Consider the following 17718-nt stretch of genomic DNA (forward strand, 5'->3'; position numbering starts at 1 on the left):
ACTTGCTATCTTGATGAAATGGTTATTCATTGTGTCTGAGCTTAGACAGCGAATGGTCACATTTTATCTTCACCCAACCTTTTCCTCTCTTGACATTCATATACATGCATGTTGCCGAGTAGGAAGCAGGAACAAAAACAGAAAATGCTGGTAATACTCAGCAGGTCTGGCAGCATCTGTGGAGAGAGAAAGAGTTAACATTTAAAGTTGATGACCTTCAGTCGTCTTGCTGCTTGCTCTAAAATTCCCTTTTTGGATGACTCCTCTCCCCACCCTCCCTCTCCTGTTCTCCACATCCCTCACCTCTTGAAGATGCTCCTTAACACTCAGCTGTGCGATCAAGATTTCCTCCTATAATCTCTTTAATTCATCAACAATTCTTATCTGATTGCACCCTGTGAAATTCACTGGGACTTTTTCTACATCAAAAGTGGTATTTTGAGGCAAGCTGGGGAAATTATTTTCTAAATCTTAGTGTGAACGATGGAGAGAAGCCAGATGTTTTGTTTTGTTATTAAACTAAGTAATGCTTTTAAAAATTTGAATTCAGATGAAGACATCTAATAAAATAAACTAGGTGGCCATTATTTTAACAATTTAACAAAAAAGTTTTTCTTAAATTTCTGAAGTGGAGTATTTTCATTTCAAATACTGAGGCTGGAATTTTAGTGGGAACCAATCTGCTCACAGTTGGGGGTGCGCCATGACAGTGGCTTGGGAACCTGATTGTTCCAGCAGTGTGCTTTGCCGCTGTTTAAAGCAGCATCCTAGATTTCTGATCAGTCGCAGAGTGGGGGTGTGATGACCACCCCTACCTATCAATGGAAGGATCTCTAGTTAAAGGAACCCCAGCAGGGCTCAGAACGACTGAATTTTACATTGATTCTTAAAGCTCCAGTAACCGCATGAATGGAAATGTGACGTGGGAAGGCAACGCACAGGAATCCCTCACCTTTCTCTGACTCTTCTCTGGTGGTCCTGTTGCAGGCCGTGAAGGTCTGCAGTGAAGTACTGTTTCGGGAGGAAGAGCCCAGCCTCGCAAGCCAAGCTGATAGAAGTGGCCGAAGAAGTGAGCAGTAGGAGTTTGATACCTCAAACCCAGAAACAGTGCTGCAAGGTGTTCAAATACCCCAGGAGGGCAGGAAAGCTGAATGGCATCGCAGTTTCACGTGCCAACCTTCACTTCTCCAGCATTCTTCTGCACAGCACCCCTCAGACCAACTGATATTGCAACTCCATTCACTCCTCTTTCTTGACCAACATTCTCATCTTTTTAACATCTCATACCCATATCTTACAGTGACTTACTACTAAATTGTTATTGCCTCCTTTCCAAACAATCCATTTCTCACACTCATAAGTCTCTGCTTTCTTCCTTAGAAGGGAAGAGAGCACACAACTCCAGGAGAGACAGAGAACAGGGGCGGCCCTCCAGTGATGGAGATCGGCAGGATGATAGACTGCATGGCCATTGCCATTAGAAAGATGGAGGTCTCCCAGGTCTCTGGGGGCAGGATTAAAAATCACACTTCCTTTTGGCACACAGCAATATCTAATGTCAATTGCTGAGACCATTAACCAAAATGTGAACACCTGCACAATGGTGATGTTTTATCCTTTCTCTGTGTTAGTTCTAATTTAAATCTTTAAGCTCCTACAGGTCCATCAAGTGTGAGACTACAACTGGAGCAGGAAGACTGAGGAATCTGCAGAGGGGCTCATGGACTCTGAAGAAGCACCATCACATGCCTTATTCTTGCACTCTCCACCACCTCAGATACACAAACCTTGGTGGAGACTCCAAGGGAGATGGCTGGACTGTCACATCAGAAGTGAGTAGGAGCAGTTATTGGAGATATTTGCACTGTTTCCACCTCAAGGAAAGAAAAGCCACCTGCCTGGAGCATCAGGCACCACAGGCAAACTGAATGCACCTAGCCCTGACGAATAGCCTACACACTCAATCTGCCACTTTAAGAAGGATGGAGCAAAGCTCTAATGAAAAGTTACAGACCTGAAATGTTAATTCTGTTTCTCTTTTCACAGATGCTGCCAGATCTGGTGAGTGTTTCTAGCAATTTCGGTTTTTATTTTAGATTTCCAGCATTTACGGTATTGCCTTTGTGGAGGAAAGCCTTGCCTTACAGATTAAGCACCCTAATGCAGTGAATTGCTCTCCAGCTGTTGGCTAGTAGGGAAGTGCAGGTGGGACATGACACGGTAGCTTAGAAATGGCACATGGAAGTGGAGAATCTGCTCAAGGCATTTCCATTTCTCATCCTCTCTCCCCATCCTTCATTAAGAGCCCCACATGCCCCAATAACCGAGCCTGCACAGATGCAGGTCAGGGCCTGTTCGCTTTGGTCCTCAGAGGCTGCAAAATCTGGAGGACAGATACCAGAAGCATCTCAGCTGTCAGAACAGGGGAATGAGCAACCTGCTTCTAGCTCTGCTTATGCATAGCACCATGTAGAGATAATTGGAAAAGGAAAGATTTTTTTTAGTTGCTCAATTCACTAGACTTATCATAAAAATGTCAGTGTTAATGTATTGCAAAATATAGCTGAATCGTGTACTTATTTCAAGTTTCCATTGTCCATTCTTCTCCATTGCTACCTCCCATCTTCCAAAAGGACATGAGCCTTCAACAGAATGCTATGAATAGAGTGGAATAAAAATAAAGGGTGTGAGAGAGATAGAGGGCTTTCTGACTATGAGCATAATTTGTATTTTCATAGGGAATGGGTGGGATCGCGGTGCGGAGGAGGGGGCAACATTGTTGTACCATAATGCTCCACACTGTCAGGTTATTTGTACGATTTCTGAATGAATCTGTCATAGGCTTCTCTGGCAGCTGGTGAGCTTCCTGGATACATATCTTTCTCAGCCTGCTCCTCCTCTGAGGATTCAGGGTGATCCTTACCTTCCTGCTCCTGGAGCTACAGTCCTTTCTGCAGCATGCTGTTGAGTAAAGCACAGCAGATCACTACCATTTGGAAGACTTCTGCTAGTACAATCTGAAGGATGCCATTAGATCTGTTCAGGCACTTGAATGACTTCAGTAATGGTTTTCTCTGAGTGCCTTTGTGCTCACGTAGTTTCAGTTGTAATTTTACTCTGCATCAGTAGCAGGGTCCTCACAGGTGTCATCAGCCTTGTCCTTAGAGCATAGCCCTTAACTCCAAAGAGCCAGCTGCTGACTCTGCTTAGAGGTGACACAAATGTAATGACTCCCTGTATCTGTGGAAATCCAACCAATGCGGCAAATGCAGAAGTCACCTGTGTCTGACTGGCCCAGTCAGTGTCAAAGTGGATTTAAATGGCAGCCTTGGCAAACATGGCTTGTAGGCAGTAAATTGTGAAATCCTACGGATATCAGCAAGGAGCTAGGGTGGGGGTGTAGTGAGAGTCTGAAGAAATTCATGGCTGTTGTGATCTTGACAGCCATTGGCAATTCATGCACATCGGACTCTTTTGTTCCAGGAGGCTGTCAATGTCAGCAATGACCTGTTATGAAAGCCTGAGACTCCTAAGGTACTGTTGCTCCATCATGTTGAGGAAGCTGTATACCCTGTGGTGGGGATTGCCTCCTTTGATTCAAGCTCTATCTCAATCTCCTCTGTCCTGTGGAGCGGCATGTGGCTGCAGAGAAGGCAGCTGCTATTGAGTTTTTGCTCCTCCTGCTGTTGCTTTTGGTATTGTTGCTCATGTTACTACTGGTGTTGTTGGTGTTGATGTGGCTGCTCCTCTTGCTCCATGTCAGAGGCTCACGATATAGCTGCATATACTGCTCTGATGATGCAGTGAAGGCTGGCAGCAGGGAAATGCACGTCAAAGTGGACCAAGTACAAGTTAAGTGAATGACTTCCAAAAATTTGGAAATCACCTGTAAAGCAGTGAAAGAATGCTGTCCAAACAAGTCCTGTGAGCACAAGCCTTTCCCATTGGCAGGGCAGCAGCTATGCACTTTCACTCTTTTTAAAGGCTTTCTTGTCAATGTCATTGATCAATGACATCCCTTCTCGCCTTGTTGAGTGTGGCAAGTTCCACACTCTTGAGAAACCCATGCGCTTTCTGTTGAAGCCATAATCTAAAGCTACAATCGATTTTATATTTAAATATTTATTATTTATATATATTGAGTGGTTATTTAAATGACTAACTTGACAGCTGCAAAGGTGTTTCCCTTACAGCTCAGAATGCATCCTAGTAAAAACCAGAAGGGTGGGATTATGTTGGGTTTCCAACACACTGGTATTTTGGGGATTTAATTCGGTCTAACCCAATTTAATTCAATCTGCTATTTAATATGTAAATAAAATTTTAATTCCGTGCAATTGAAATATGAATCTAAAATCTCAGTGACTGGTAGCTCATAAACCACCTAATTATTGTAGGAGTGTTTTTATTTTGCCAGCTAGAAGTTAATAACATTGTTTCCTCTCCCCCTTAATTGCATTGCACAGGCCCACTTCCATGCTGTAACTCTGGCAGTAGACTGAGGGATCCATGTGAAATTGTATTGTGTAATGTTTTCCACCGTTTAGCTTGGTTAATGTATATGGGCTAGCTGAAGAAATCCAGAGTTTTAAAAATAAAACTGCAGTTTGGAGGCCATTTTTTCTAAATTAATGGGATTGATAGGCTCATTTAGTGACTGGGATTCCCAATTTATCCATGTCTCAAACCAACATTTGACATGGGGCTGAGCCAACTTGTGCAATTGTAACATTTAACAGAATGAACCTAAGAATTCAATATCCATTTGCCACATTGAATCGGTTGCTGGTACAAAACAATCGATAGAATGCAATCAATGACAATGAACATGACTTGTATCAGAACAAGAGGTAAAGGATAATAAGCAAACTCAGCTTGATGGAGTGAATTTCCAGGGGGAGTCCTCCTGTACATGTGGCGTAACTTCAGCAGAAGGTCCACAAAAATTCTAGCAAAACAACATTAGCACTGTTTACACCAACAATGTTATGGAAGGTGATGGAGAGAACCCTTACAGAAATTCACTCCCATAGTTTGATTTTTCAGATCAATTTGCCAGTCAATCCTCTGTTCCATAGCATCATTTGGATGTCAGCCTTTTATTACTGAATGACAGCACACCAGTTTGCAGGAACAATAGACTCCTTTATGTCTGAAAGACTTATTTATAATTCCCTTTTATATGCATTTTGTTGTCTTGCAGGTATGACTCAGCTAAGAAAGGTTTTATCACTCACCTAGAGTTCCTGAAGAAGCTTAGGAATAGATTTGCATCACAAGCCCAAACAGACAGCAAACAAATTGTTCCAGAAAGCCAAAGCAGCATATTGGATCATTCCAACAAGCAACAGCAATTCCACATGGATGGCACTCAACAGCAGAAACTTCAGACAGGAAATCTTAATATTGCTGAGTTAAAAAAACAGCTCAAGTAAGTAGATAACTGCACTTTTTCAACTAGTTTCCCTATTAAAACAGCTAATGGACTACTAATGCAACTTAAAATTGTAAGGTTTAACACCAAATTGTGCCAATGCTCTTAGTTCCATGATCCTATTGTTGCTACTTTAAAAACTCCAAACTCCAAGTGAAAGAATTATGTAGTAATACTGCACTGCCCATTGAGGAACTGCACTTGACAAGGGAGCATGGGTCAGATATTGCTACTGTGTCGCTGACCTATCTTTATTTAAGTTCTCTTTGAGTACAGCTACCCACTGGGGGTTGCACAATCATCCCAAATGTTACCATGTGTGGAATTGTTTTGGTATTCCTATGATTCCTTACATGGTATAACCCTGATTGCTGTCTTGTCATCTGATGTGACATGCCGAAGTGGCCACTCACTCTGTTTCAGAAAGAATTAAATATAAATTTGTGGAGGGGATTATACACAGGAGTAAGGGTGTAAACATGAGGACTCACCCAGGCCTAACTCACGAGTGGCAGTAATAATGGACAAGGAGGAGGTTCTCGGCCTCGCTATTATGAAAGATGAGACATGAGAAGAGGGACCAAAATTGATTGGAGGAAGAAAGGTAAAGAGAACAATTTTTATATCTCCAGTATATCCATACATCAGAATTGCAGTGAAGATTGCATAAGTGCCAACGATGCACCTTTTAACTGGTCAAATCAGCAGTTTGAAGGCACGAAAACAGAAAGCAAAAGACTGCTCAGACTGAGAGCTGAAATAAAAACAAAATGCTAAAAACAGCAAGTTAGACAGTATCTGTGGAGAAAAGGAGGTAGAATTAATGGGCAGAATTTTCCTGTGGGCTTTGCTACACAACATTAGTACCAAGTGGGGTTCCTGAGCCTGCAATTGCATGCAAGTTCGACTCAGTGATATTCCTGGAGGCTGCTTCCCAATTGATCACCTTTGCACTTGCTATCCTATTAAGACTGGTAGATTTAGATGCTGCTGGCCTATTCACAGAGCCAGCAGCTCTAGAACTTTGGCAGCCCCATCAGGAGAGGTGGGCACTGTTGAGGCAAGTAGGAGACCTCAAGGGCACCTCAACCTCTTGGAGGGGTAAAATTTAATTAATATATCAGAGGGTGGAAGGTGGTTGGTCACTCAAATCTGAGGGAAAACCCATCCAGTTAGTTAATTGCAGCCTTTAATGCCCGTGGGCCCCTCTTTGAGGGATGGAGTATCTGGCTCCAATGGCCCCCTGGACTGCCTCAGGGAGGCCACCTCCATGAGCTTGCACCTCTGCACATAGTTGGGGCACTCTGCTGCTGGCAAAATGCCGATGAGTTCATAAGATCACCCCTAACTATGTAAATTGTTAACTGACCTTTGTGGGCAGGCAGCTGATCCCATTTAAAGGTGTGCACTGTGGAGCATGGCATAGGGGCAGCAGTGTGGTTGTAAGGAGCAAAACAGGATAAACTGTTGCTTTGGGGAGAGCAGAGTGTGTCAGCATTCCCTGAAGGGAGCAGTAATGAAGAAGACTCCTAGTAGTATTAAAGGCAGAGGATGGGGAATATGGGGAGAAGGAAGTATGGAAGTGTCAGCATGAACTGAAAGGGGCAGAAGAAGTATGTAAGTTTGAACTATGGGGAAGAGAAATACTAGGTTGAATTCAGAGAAGTATAAGAGTGCCAACAGAATGTAAGATTGATTGAAGAGGGAAAAGAGCACCAGCTTGAAATGAGATTTGCAAGTGTGCTAGGTTAAACTAGAGAAAGGGGGAGGAGAGCCAGTTTGAATTGTGGGACAGATAGGAGCAGAATGCCAGCATGAACTGTCAGTGTTTAGGGTGCAGAGTCTGTCTGTGAACTTTGTAGGGTTAAGGTTGGTGTGAATACACTGTCTTTGCAGTCTGAACCCAGAGGGATTTGAGTGCCTCTGTGAGCTGGGATGTGGTTGAAAGGTGACAGTGTTTGTTCAGTTAGCTTATGGGGAAGTAACTATTTTTTTAGTCAACTGAAAACTTAAATGTCACTTCATTTATTTCAGATTAAATTGTAATTTATCTAAAATTAATTGGAATTAATTAATTTGAACATAAAAAATCAAAGTTTTCTAAGAGATCATACAGCAGATTCCATTGCAAATGCAATAGCAATGCATTTCAGATATATACCCACAATTCTAAATTTGCTGCCTACAGTCCTCACAGGAATGATTCCATAGATACCAGGACAAGAATTCAAAGCACCTATTTGATTTGGATGTTTTTCGAAAAAAAAGAAAATTAATGAAAACCTTTCTTTAGTAATGAATTATCTGTTGCTCTCAGGAGAACAAAGTTTTAAAAATGAAAAAATAAGTAACTCATTTTTAAAAGGTGTTAAAAAGAGACTGCCCTGTTTCATATTAAACAGCATTGTGATCCAACAGTGGATGAAAGCATTGCTGTGTCGTAAGAGAAAACTTTTGAATTGTTATTGTCAGGAAGTATTACAGATGAAGGTAGCCCAAGTTATTAACTAGATTTCTATTGCTCTGGAATGAATAAGGCAATGGTTTGGAACTTGACTTTGATACGTTAACCTGATTTTTTCTATTTGACCCATAAGAGCTAAATTCAGGAATCACCACAAAGGCTTTAATGAGGCCTTTGATAAACTAGACAAAAGGAATGATGGCTGTGTGTCAGTAAATGATTTTCAGAGAGTCCTGAAGGATCACAACTACCACTTGGGTGAAGAACAGCTCAAACAGCTCTTGGTCAGGTATGAACAGACAGTACACTTTAGTTGAATATCAGGAAACCTGTAAGAATGCAATAAGCCTTTTCCACAGGGCCGTCAAATTAGCAAATACCTATTTGTGAGTTTAATTAACTTATTTCAACATAAGAATGTAAGACCATGGACTGAATTTTACGGGGACATATTGATTGCCACCCCCTCATTACAAAAGTCAGTTTCAAGGAGCATTAGCACGTTGGTGATAGCAGCCGAAATGAACAGAGAGTAGGACTTCTGCCCCTCAGTGGGAGGAAGTCCCACTCTTGAGAACTGCCAGCCAATCTGTTTGCCAGCAGTTCTGGAAGTCCCACAACACCAGTATTCCGTACTGGATGCTAGGATGGCAAGCAGGCCCAGGGAAGAAGAACAACTGATCCAAGACTAAGATAAGTCCTGGGCTTTTAGGGTTGAAAGGGATCGGGCACCTTAGGGAGGAGTTGAGGAGGTGAGGGACAGGTTTTGGAAGCCAGGCAGTGAGGGACAAAGTGGGGGGCTTATCATCTTGAGGGGTGGGAATGCCCCTGATGTGCACTGGACAACCACCCCACCCCCGAAGGACCTACCCCTCTTCCTTCCTGCCAGTTGGGTTAAAAGGAATGGCCAGCCCACTCCCACCTGCCTGACCACGCAAACCATATTATGGTGTGGATAGTGTAACATTTGGGTCAGTTGAATTGTTCACAAGCTCAATTGCCTGTTAGTTATATTTTAAACAATGGCAGGCGGCTGCTGACTTTGCCACCTGCCTGCCTACCATTTTGTGGGCCGGGTGGGCAGGAAGGCTGCGTAGGCTAGCCGCCAGTCATATTTTATGTAACCCCCCCCCACCAAAAACACATCCAGTGGGGGTCCTTAAAATCCAGCCCCATAAGAAATTGGAGCATGGGTAGAACATGTGTTCCACCATTCAATACAATCATGGCTGGTCTGCCCTAACTCACTTCCCCACCCACCCCTCATAACCCTTGATTCCCAAAAGTCAATCTATCCCAGCCTTGAATATACTCAACAATGGAGCTCCCACTCCTCTGGGGTAGAGAATTCCAAAAATTAACAACCCCCTGAAGAAATAAATTCTCCTCATCTCACTTAAATGATCAGCCCCTTATCCTGAGACTGTGTCCCAGCGAGGAAAATAACCTCTGTGTTTATCCTGTCAAGTCCCTTCAGAATCTTGTATGCTTCAATGAGATCAATTCTCATTCTCCTACAACTCCGGAGCATATAGGCCTAATTTACTCAGCCTCTCATCATAGGACAACAATTTAGAAAGCCAATCTTTTTACTGAGGAGCCTAGAATGAAGTAGACGGCAGTTTCCTGTAGATAGCCTTATTGCTTGTTATCTACCAGAATAGAAGGACCTTAATTAGGCAGCACATTTATCTTCTACGAACATTGAGTGAACATACCGACTGGAATTTTTGCGCTTGGAGGTGGGAAAGCTAGCAAAATGGCATGGGAAGGCATTGGGGTGGGGCCGGTGTTTGGTGTTTACCTAATGTCTTCTCTCTGTCATGCCATTTTGCCAGCGGCAAGAGAGCTGGCAGGTCAGCTGCCTATCGGGAGGCCAATTATCCCAATTAAGTAGTCAGCTAAGGGCCATTTCCTTCCTCTGCAATCATTTTGCCTGTGTCAGGAGGGCTCACCACTGTGTGGGGAGACTAACAGTGAAATTCAGCAGCCCCCCAGCAGGTTTCAGGGGTGGGCCTCCTGGTGGCAATGGCCCCCACTCCGATCACCGGGATTTGCCTGCCTGCATCCCCAATCCAACTTACCCCAAGGGCACTTAGCCATTGAAGCAGCCTCTCCCTGCAGCTACAACCTCAGCAATGGCCACTGGTAGCATTGGTGCTGCTGATCTCCTGGCCCTCTGACTGAGCTGGCAGCTCTTGGGGCTGGGTCTCCATCCTTAATTAGACAGTGATCCCACAGCAGCTGTTTAATTGATTGCTGCCGACAAAATACTGTTCCGTGGCCCAGCACCAACTGAAGCATGGCTGCCTCTGCCTTCAAACCCAGCTATGGGACTTCTGCCCTCTCGGCAAAATTCAGCCCACTGTCTCTTCATATTCAGGTAGATCAGTGCAATATTGTATGTGCAGCAAACTAAGGTATTTTCTGATGCCCTGTTTTTTCCATGTATATCTAGGCTAAATTTTGCAATAGTATATTCCAGTCACAAAAATGCATACCAGGGTTAGGGGTAAGAAAATGTCTTGGTGCTTACCTTGGCTCGATATTGTGTGCCAATTTTTGCTTTGTGACCCATATCAGTATTGCAGAAGGACCACCTTTATGCCTGTCATTACTAAGGGCAAAATTTTGCTATTGTCGGGCAGGTTCAACGGGGGCAGTCAGGAAGCTGACCGCTGCCCACGATCGAGATCCGACCACGATTTCACGCTGGCGGGCCAATTAGGGCCCGTCCAGCATGAAACATGTGCTTCAACGCTCAACGCTGCCTGTGTGGGGGTGTGGTGGAGGAAGGCAAGAGCGCAAGTTCGTGCATGCGCACAAGTGTGCACTGGAAAGTCTCCCTGAGGCACAGACATATTAAAAAACAGGGACATATTAGAAATTAGGATGAAATTTTTAAATTTTTTTTAATGACGGATCAAAACCTCATCCTGTCCGTGGATGAGGTTTTGCAAAAAAAGCAAAGGCTGCTTGGCCTTTTTGCCTGCCCAACAACTGTGAGGTTGGACAGGCAGTGAGATATTTAATTCAATTACATTTTTAATTCCTTTAATAGGCCTTTTAATTGTCAGCGGGCGAGCTGCTGACTTCCGCACTCGCGCAATATTTTGGTCGGCGGGCGAGTGCGTGATGACATTGGGACGCTTGTCCGATGTCATCGCGTGCCATTTTATGCTCGAGTGGGTCAGACCCCACCCGCTCAGTGAAAAATCCTGCCCTAAGTATTTAGAATCATGTCAATGAGGAAGGCTTCCAATATGTGAATTATCCCTGCTTTTTCCCCAAATGTGCAATATGTAAAACATGCCTATTTTCACACTCACTTTTTGGTATTACCTAGTCTTTGAGTGACTATTTTTGGTTATTTTTGCTGCACTTAGATTTGTGCATTGTTATTTTTTCCCACTTAGATCTTATATTTTATACTGTATTCTTTTCTTGATTGCTTACCATTATTCTACAACTAAAGGGTGTTTTACTGTCTGTGTACACTGGTAGCATTCCTCATCCTCAGGGAGTTTGAAAACCAGGATTAATTCTGTAGGAAAATGCATTAATAGAGACATCTGAGGTGATCTGACCTGGCCCATTCTTATCCAAGACTCTTCAAGTCCAGATGGAATCCGACCAGGGGCAAGTTTTTAGGTAGCACCAGGGGCAGGTGGACGTGAGTGGATGCTAAAAGTAGCACCACCAACCAGTGTGACAATTTCCCTTCACTGTTCCTGCGCCAGCGAGTTTCAGCAGGACAGGGAAGACAGGCCCGAGCAACCCACCCTACTCTGCAATGAGGCCAATTGAAGTACTTAATGAGTTCATTGAGAGTTTGTAGAGGACTACTTTCGGATTTTGGAGCGAGCGCATAAGCTGCATGCAAGATCAGGGCAGACCAGGTGCACGGAGATGGCAACACAGCAGGGAGCCAGTCATAGCTGCAATGTCAACATAGGTGGACCCATAAAAGGGCACACAGCTGAGAGGGGCACTCAACCATTAGCATACAGGTGCCATCAGATATGCGCAAGTTACAGAGACAGTGTTCTGAATGCATTCAGGCTCTGCATGGGGGTCATCACTATCCTGGCATCATGGGGGAATATGAGGAGGGGATTAGGCTTCCAAACTATTGGACAGTTGAATGCAGGGAGGCCAATAACTGGCACCAAGAGCGTGACTCTCAGATTTTGGGTCTAATCGCAATGAGGAGCAACATTCTCTGTAGGAGCGCCAGATTTGAGGTCAGCAGTGGAGAGTGACGAGGTGTTGGAAGGCAACGGAGGCCCTGATCTCAGTATAGGATCCAATGGAGATGCAGCTACCTGGAGATGTCGGCGAACTAGTGCCACAAAAAACTTCAACTCTCCAGGCAGATGGTCACTGAGGGTGGAATCTTGTTTCCTCTCCCATGGCCAGTTTGTTGGTGGGGGGCCAGGGGATGGATTCTACCACCATTCTGCCTCTACCCCGATTAAGCCCATGGTGGGAAGGCCTGAGAATGGCCATCCTGCTCCATCGTCAATTCAGGCCCTTAAGTGGGCAATTAATGCTCATTTAAGGGCCTCATCCCAGCAACACAGGTATCAATCCAGCAATGGGTGGGGGGGCTCGCCATGCAGGATTGTTTTCTGGCTCCTAGAGGGTTCCCTTGTTCAAAGGCATGATCGGGGAACTTGGCATCAGGAAGATTGGGGGGGTGGGGGGGAGCGGATGCTGCTGAGAGTCACCCTCCTGTCTTTGCTGCACGCCATTGCATCTCACATGTCACTGTGCCCCTCTTTGCAAAACCTGGAAAATATATTCAATTCCAGCCAGATGGGACCTCACAGAGAGAGAGGGCAGTGGGTTTCGCCACCATTGCTGACAACCTCCCAGGCACTGGGCACCATCGATTGAACCCATGTGACCATGAAGGCACCGACTGACCAGCCAGTAAGATTCATCAACAGGAAGGGATTCCACTCCCTCGCTGTACAGCAGAAATGTGACCACAGCAAGAACTTCCTCCATGTGTGCACTCATTTTCTTGGCAGCTGTCATGACTTTTTCATCCTCTGGCAGTCCAAGGTGCTGCTGTTCTTCATTCCTCCCTCCCCAACTCCGACAAGCTACATGGATAGATTCTAGGGGACCAGGGATATCTTTGAAGAGAAGCCCATTTACCTCTTTATGAGACCTTGAGATAGAGCCACAGAACTACCCCAACCAAAGTTCACAAGGATCACTGCTAATCAGGCCATCAAGCTTCTAAAGATGCAGTTCTGGTGCTTCAACTGTTAAGGGTTTGTGCATTTTGGTGCTCTGCTGTGCTTGCCACAAACTAGCCCTCTAGGGAGGTATCAACATTGAAGAATGTGAGACCCTGTAATGACACAGCTCAACTGAGGAAAAGGAAGAGCAGGATCTGGAAGAGAAGGAGAAGGAAGATGCATAACACAGATAAAATAAAAGCAAGATACTGTGGATGCTGGGGATCTGAAATAAAAACAGAGTGTTGTACAATCGCTCCACAGATGCTGCTAGACCTGCTGAGATTTCCATCACTTTCTGTTTTTATTTACACAGAACACAGAGGTGCCCTGGCTGCACAGGGAAGTGGTCCAGGTAGACACAGAAGTCAAGGGTCTCGTCAGGATACTGACAATGTCAGGGATCATCTGATCCAAGCAGGTTTCAGCTGAACCCTCTTCCTCAAGAAAGATGGCACGGTCAGGAACTCACCTTGAACATAAGAACTAGGAGCAGGAGTAGGCAATTCAGCCCTTCGAGCCTGCCCTGCCATTCATTACGATCATGGCTGAACTCATTTTGGTCTCAACTCCAATTTCCCACCCCCTCCCCATAATCTTTCAACCCATTACTAATTAAAAATCTGTCTATCTCCTCCTTAAATTTATTCAGCGTCCCAGCATCCTGAGGTAGTGAATTCCACAGATTCACGACCCTTTGAGAAAAGTAATTCCTCCTCATCTCTGATTTAAATCTACCACCCCTTCGCCTAAAACTATGGCCTCTTGTTCTAGAATGCCCCAGAAGGAGAAACATCTGCTCCACGTCTACTTTGTCAATCCCCTTTAGCATCTTATGTACCTCAGTTAGATCTCCTCTTGTCCTTCTAAACTCCAGCGAGCTAGGCCTAAACTGCTCAATCTCTCCTCATAAGACAAGCCCCACATCTCTGGAATCAATCTAGTGAACCTCCTCTGAATCACCTCCAATGCAACTACATACTTCCTCAAGTACGGGGACCAAAACTGTGCACAGTACTCCAGGTGCAGTCTCACTAACGCCTTGTACAGTTGCAACAATACTTCCCTATTTTTATACTCTATTCCTTTAGCAATAAATGCCAAAATTCCATTTGCCTTCCTTATTAGCTACTGTACCTGTATACTAGCTTTCAGCGATTCATACATGAGGACACCCAGATCCCTGTGCACTGAAGCATTCTGATGTTTCTTTCCATTTAAATATTGTCACCTTTTTATTTTTCTGACCAAAATGGATAACCTCACAATTATCCACGTTAAACTTCATCTGCCAAATTTTGGCCCACTCACCTAACCTGTTCATATCCATTTGTAAATTTCTTATTTCTTCATTGCAATTTACTTTCCTGCCTATTTTGATGTCATCTGCAAATTTAGCTATAGTACCTTCTATCCCTGAATCCACGGCGTTAATATAGATTGTAAATAGTTGGGGCCCAAAGACCGAACCCTGTGGCACTCCACTAAGTTACAGCTTGCCATCCAGAAAAAGACCCATTTATCCTGACTCTCTGCTTTCTGTTGGTTAGCCAATCCTCTATCCAAGCTAATATATTACCCCTAACTCCATGTGATCTTTCCTTGTGTATTAATCTTTTCTGTGGCACCTTATCAAAGGGCTTCTGGAAGTCCAGATATACTACATCTACAGGATCCCCATTATCCACTTTGCTTGTCACATCTTCAAAGAACTCTAACAAATTAGTCAAACACTATTTACTCTTCATAAAACCATGCTGACTCTGATGGATTGCATTTTGACTTTCCAAATGCCCCATTACTACTTCCTTAATAATGGATTCCAACAATTTCCCAACGACAGATGTTAAACTAACTGGTCTATAGTTTCCTACTTTCTGCCACCAACCCCGCCCCCCCCCCCCGCCCTTTTTAAATAACATTTTTCCAATCCACTGGAACCTTTCCAGAATCCAGGGAATTTTGGAATATTATAGCCAATGCATCCACTATCTCCACTGCCACTTCCTTTAAGACCCTGGGATGTAGGCCATCAGGTCCTGGGGACTTGTCGCCCTTTAATCCCAATAGTTTGCTCAGTACTTTTTCTCTAGTGATGGTGATTGTTCTAAGTTCTTCCTTCTCTATATCATCTGCACTACCTGTTACTATTGGGGTGGTATTAATGTCCTCCACTGTGAAAACTGAGGCAAAATATTGATTAAGCGTCTCTGCCATTTCTCCGTTCCCTACTATTAACTCCCCAGTCTCCTCCTCCAAGGGACCAACATTCACTTTAGCTACTCTCTTTCCTTTTATATACTTGTAGAAGCTTCTGCTATCAGTTTTTACATTTTACGCTAGTTTTAAACATCTGCCACTGTTCATTAACTGTCCTATCTTGTAGCCTTCCTACCCGGTCCACTAGTGCCAAATCTGCCCTCATACCTATGTAGTTACCTTTGTTTAACTCCAGAACACTCGTGTGAGACTCAAGTTTCTCGCTCTCAAACTGAACTTGAAATTCTAGCATGCTATGATCACTCTTCCCTAGAGGATCCTTTACTATGAGATCATTAATTAATCCCATCTCATTACACAAAACCAAATCCAGAATAGCCTGCTCCCTGGTTGATTCCACAACATATTGCTCCAAAAAACAATCTCTAATACACTCTGTGAATTCTCCCTCAAGGCTACCCTTGCCAATTTGATTAGTCCAGTCTATATTCATGTTAAAATCACCCATGATTATTGCTGTGCCTTTCTTACATGCTCCCAGTATTTCCTGGTTTATACTATGCCCTACTGCTGAACTACCTTTAGATTACTCCCACCAGGGACTTCTTTCCCTTGCTATTTCTTATTTCTACCCAGATTGACTCTACGTCCTGCTCTCCAGTGCCTATTTCATTCCTCACTATAGCACTGATCTCTTCCTTTAACAACAAAGCTACACCACCTCCTTTTCCTTCCTGCCTATCCTTCCGAATCAGAGTACCCTTGGATATTCAACTCCCAAACCTGTTCTCTCTGTAACCACATCTCAGTAATTGCCACCAAATCATACCTATTTATCTCTATTTGCACTGTTAACTCGTTAGTTTTATTCTGAATGCTACGTGTATTCAGATACAAAGCCTTTAAGTTTACCCTTTTGTCAATTTTCCCTACTCTTATAAGATTCTTTGGTGCAATGTGGCATTCACACACTTTGTCCCTTCCTTTCACTTTTTGACAGCCCCATCATTAATCCGCACTCTTACCCTCTCCTTAAACTTTGATTTTTTATATTTCCATGCAACTGAACCCTCCCCTCCACTATTTAGTTTAAAGCTCTATCTAAAGCCCTAGTTATGTGATTCGCCAGGACACTGGTCCCAGAAAGATTCAAGTGGAGCCCGTCCAATCGGTATAGCTTCCTCTTTCCCCAGTACTGGTGCCAATGTCCCATAAATTCGAATTTGAGCTGCCTGTGAAAGCATTTCCATTGAAACTGCAGCCTGGAACAAATCAACTCCTACCACTAATAAACGGTCTGCGCCTGTCCATTGAGTTTCACTGTCCCCCTTTAAGGACCCTTTCTTTCCTTCACCACGTTTCTCAATACCAGTGTCATCATTAAAGAATGGGCACTTGCTTGTCTGGTATCATGTGTCAATATCAATAATGTAAAAGCAGAATACTGCAGCAATCTGAAATAAAAATAAAAATGTTGTAAATACTCAGCAGGTCAGGCAGCTTCTGTAGAGAGAAACAAAGTTAACATTTCGGGTTGATGACCTTTCACCTGAACCAGAAGCAGTAATACCTAAGACGGGCAGTTGACTACTTTAAGATAGTTTAATAAGCTTATTAAGAAGCAACAGTTTAGATATAATGCATCAACTAATTAGACAGAAAAAGTATACGACCCGTAGCAATTGAAAGTGATTTACCCTCCTGGAGAATGGGCAAACGGATGTAGCTGATCTCTGCAGCTCAGGGTGGTGGGAGTGTCAGACCTTCCCCTATTGCAGACAGCAGTCTTCCTTCCCTTTTTTTTGTTTCTCCCTCGGGTTGGCTGAGACATCAGGAGGCTCTTGGTCTTTTTCCAAGCAATGGTTCTTCTTCTCCCACCGTGCCTTGTATGCACCCATTGATATACCCTACTTTTAGGGGCTGGTAGCTTACCCAGTGTCAATCATCTATCTAAACCCTTTTGATCAATGGGTACAGGACAGGTACCCAAACTATCAGGATGGCTACCATCCCCCCTGTTTGTCACCCTGGTCGAGTTCAGCTTTTTAGTTTACATTATGTTGAAGGTCATATCCTGGTCCCTTCTAAACACTTTCATAGATGAGGGGGATGCACAAGACACCATCCTACCAGCTTAGGAATGTCAACATAGCAGCCTGAACCAAGTGACCTTGCTGTTCCCAAAACTGTTTAGGAATTGTTTCCTTATAGAAAGCTTTTTAGTTAAGTTTATAAGGGTTTTAAACTTATGCAGAAAATACTGGTTTATTCTGAGCCCTAATATTTTACATGTGTAATTGTATTAGGTGAAGCTAAGATAAAGACAAGCAGACTTTTTAAACATATTT

At 43.8% G+C, this 17718-nt stretch overlaps 1 protein-coding gene across 1 annotated transcript in view; it reads left to right on the forward strand.

Moving 5' to 3' along the window:
* The window catches only part of efcab6 (EF-hand calcium binding domain 6), a 128301-nt gene that overhangs the window by 83186 nt on the left and 27397 nt on the right, over positions 1 to 17718 (forward strand). Inside the window, exons 26-27 of the mRNA XM_041215642.1 lie at positions 5204 to 5431; positions 8032 to 8187. Of these exons, the coding sequence (XP_041071576.1) occupies positions 5204 to 5431; positions 8032 to 8187 (384 nt within the window). The remainder of the gene's footprint in view (positions 1 to 5203; positions 5432 to 8031; positions 8188 to 17718) is intronic.

Source organism: Carcharodon carcharias, chromosome 21 (assembly GCF_017639515.1).
Source record: "Carcharodon carcharias isolate sCarCar2 chromosome 21, sCarCar2.pri, whole genome shotgun sequence".
In the NCBI taxonomy this organism is placed as follows: domain Eukaryota; kingdom Metazoa; phylum Chordata; class Chondrichthyes; order Lamniformes; family Lamnidae; genus Carcharodon; species Carcharodon carcharias.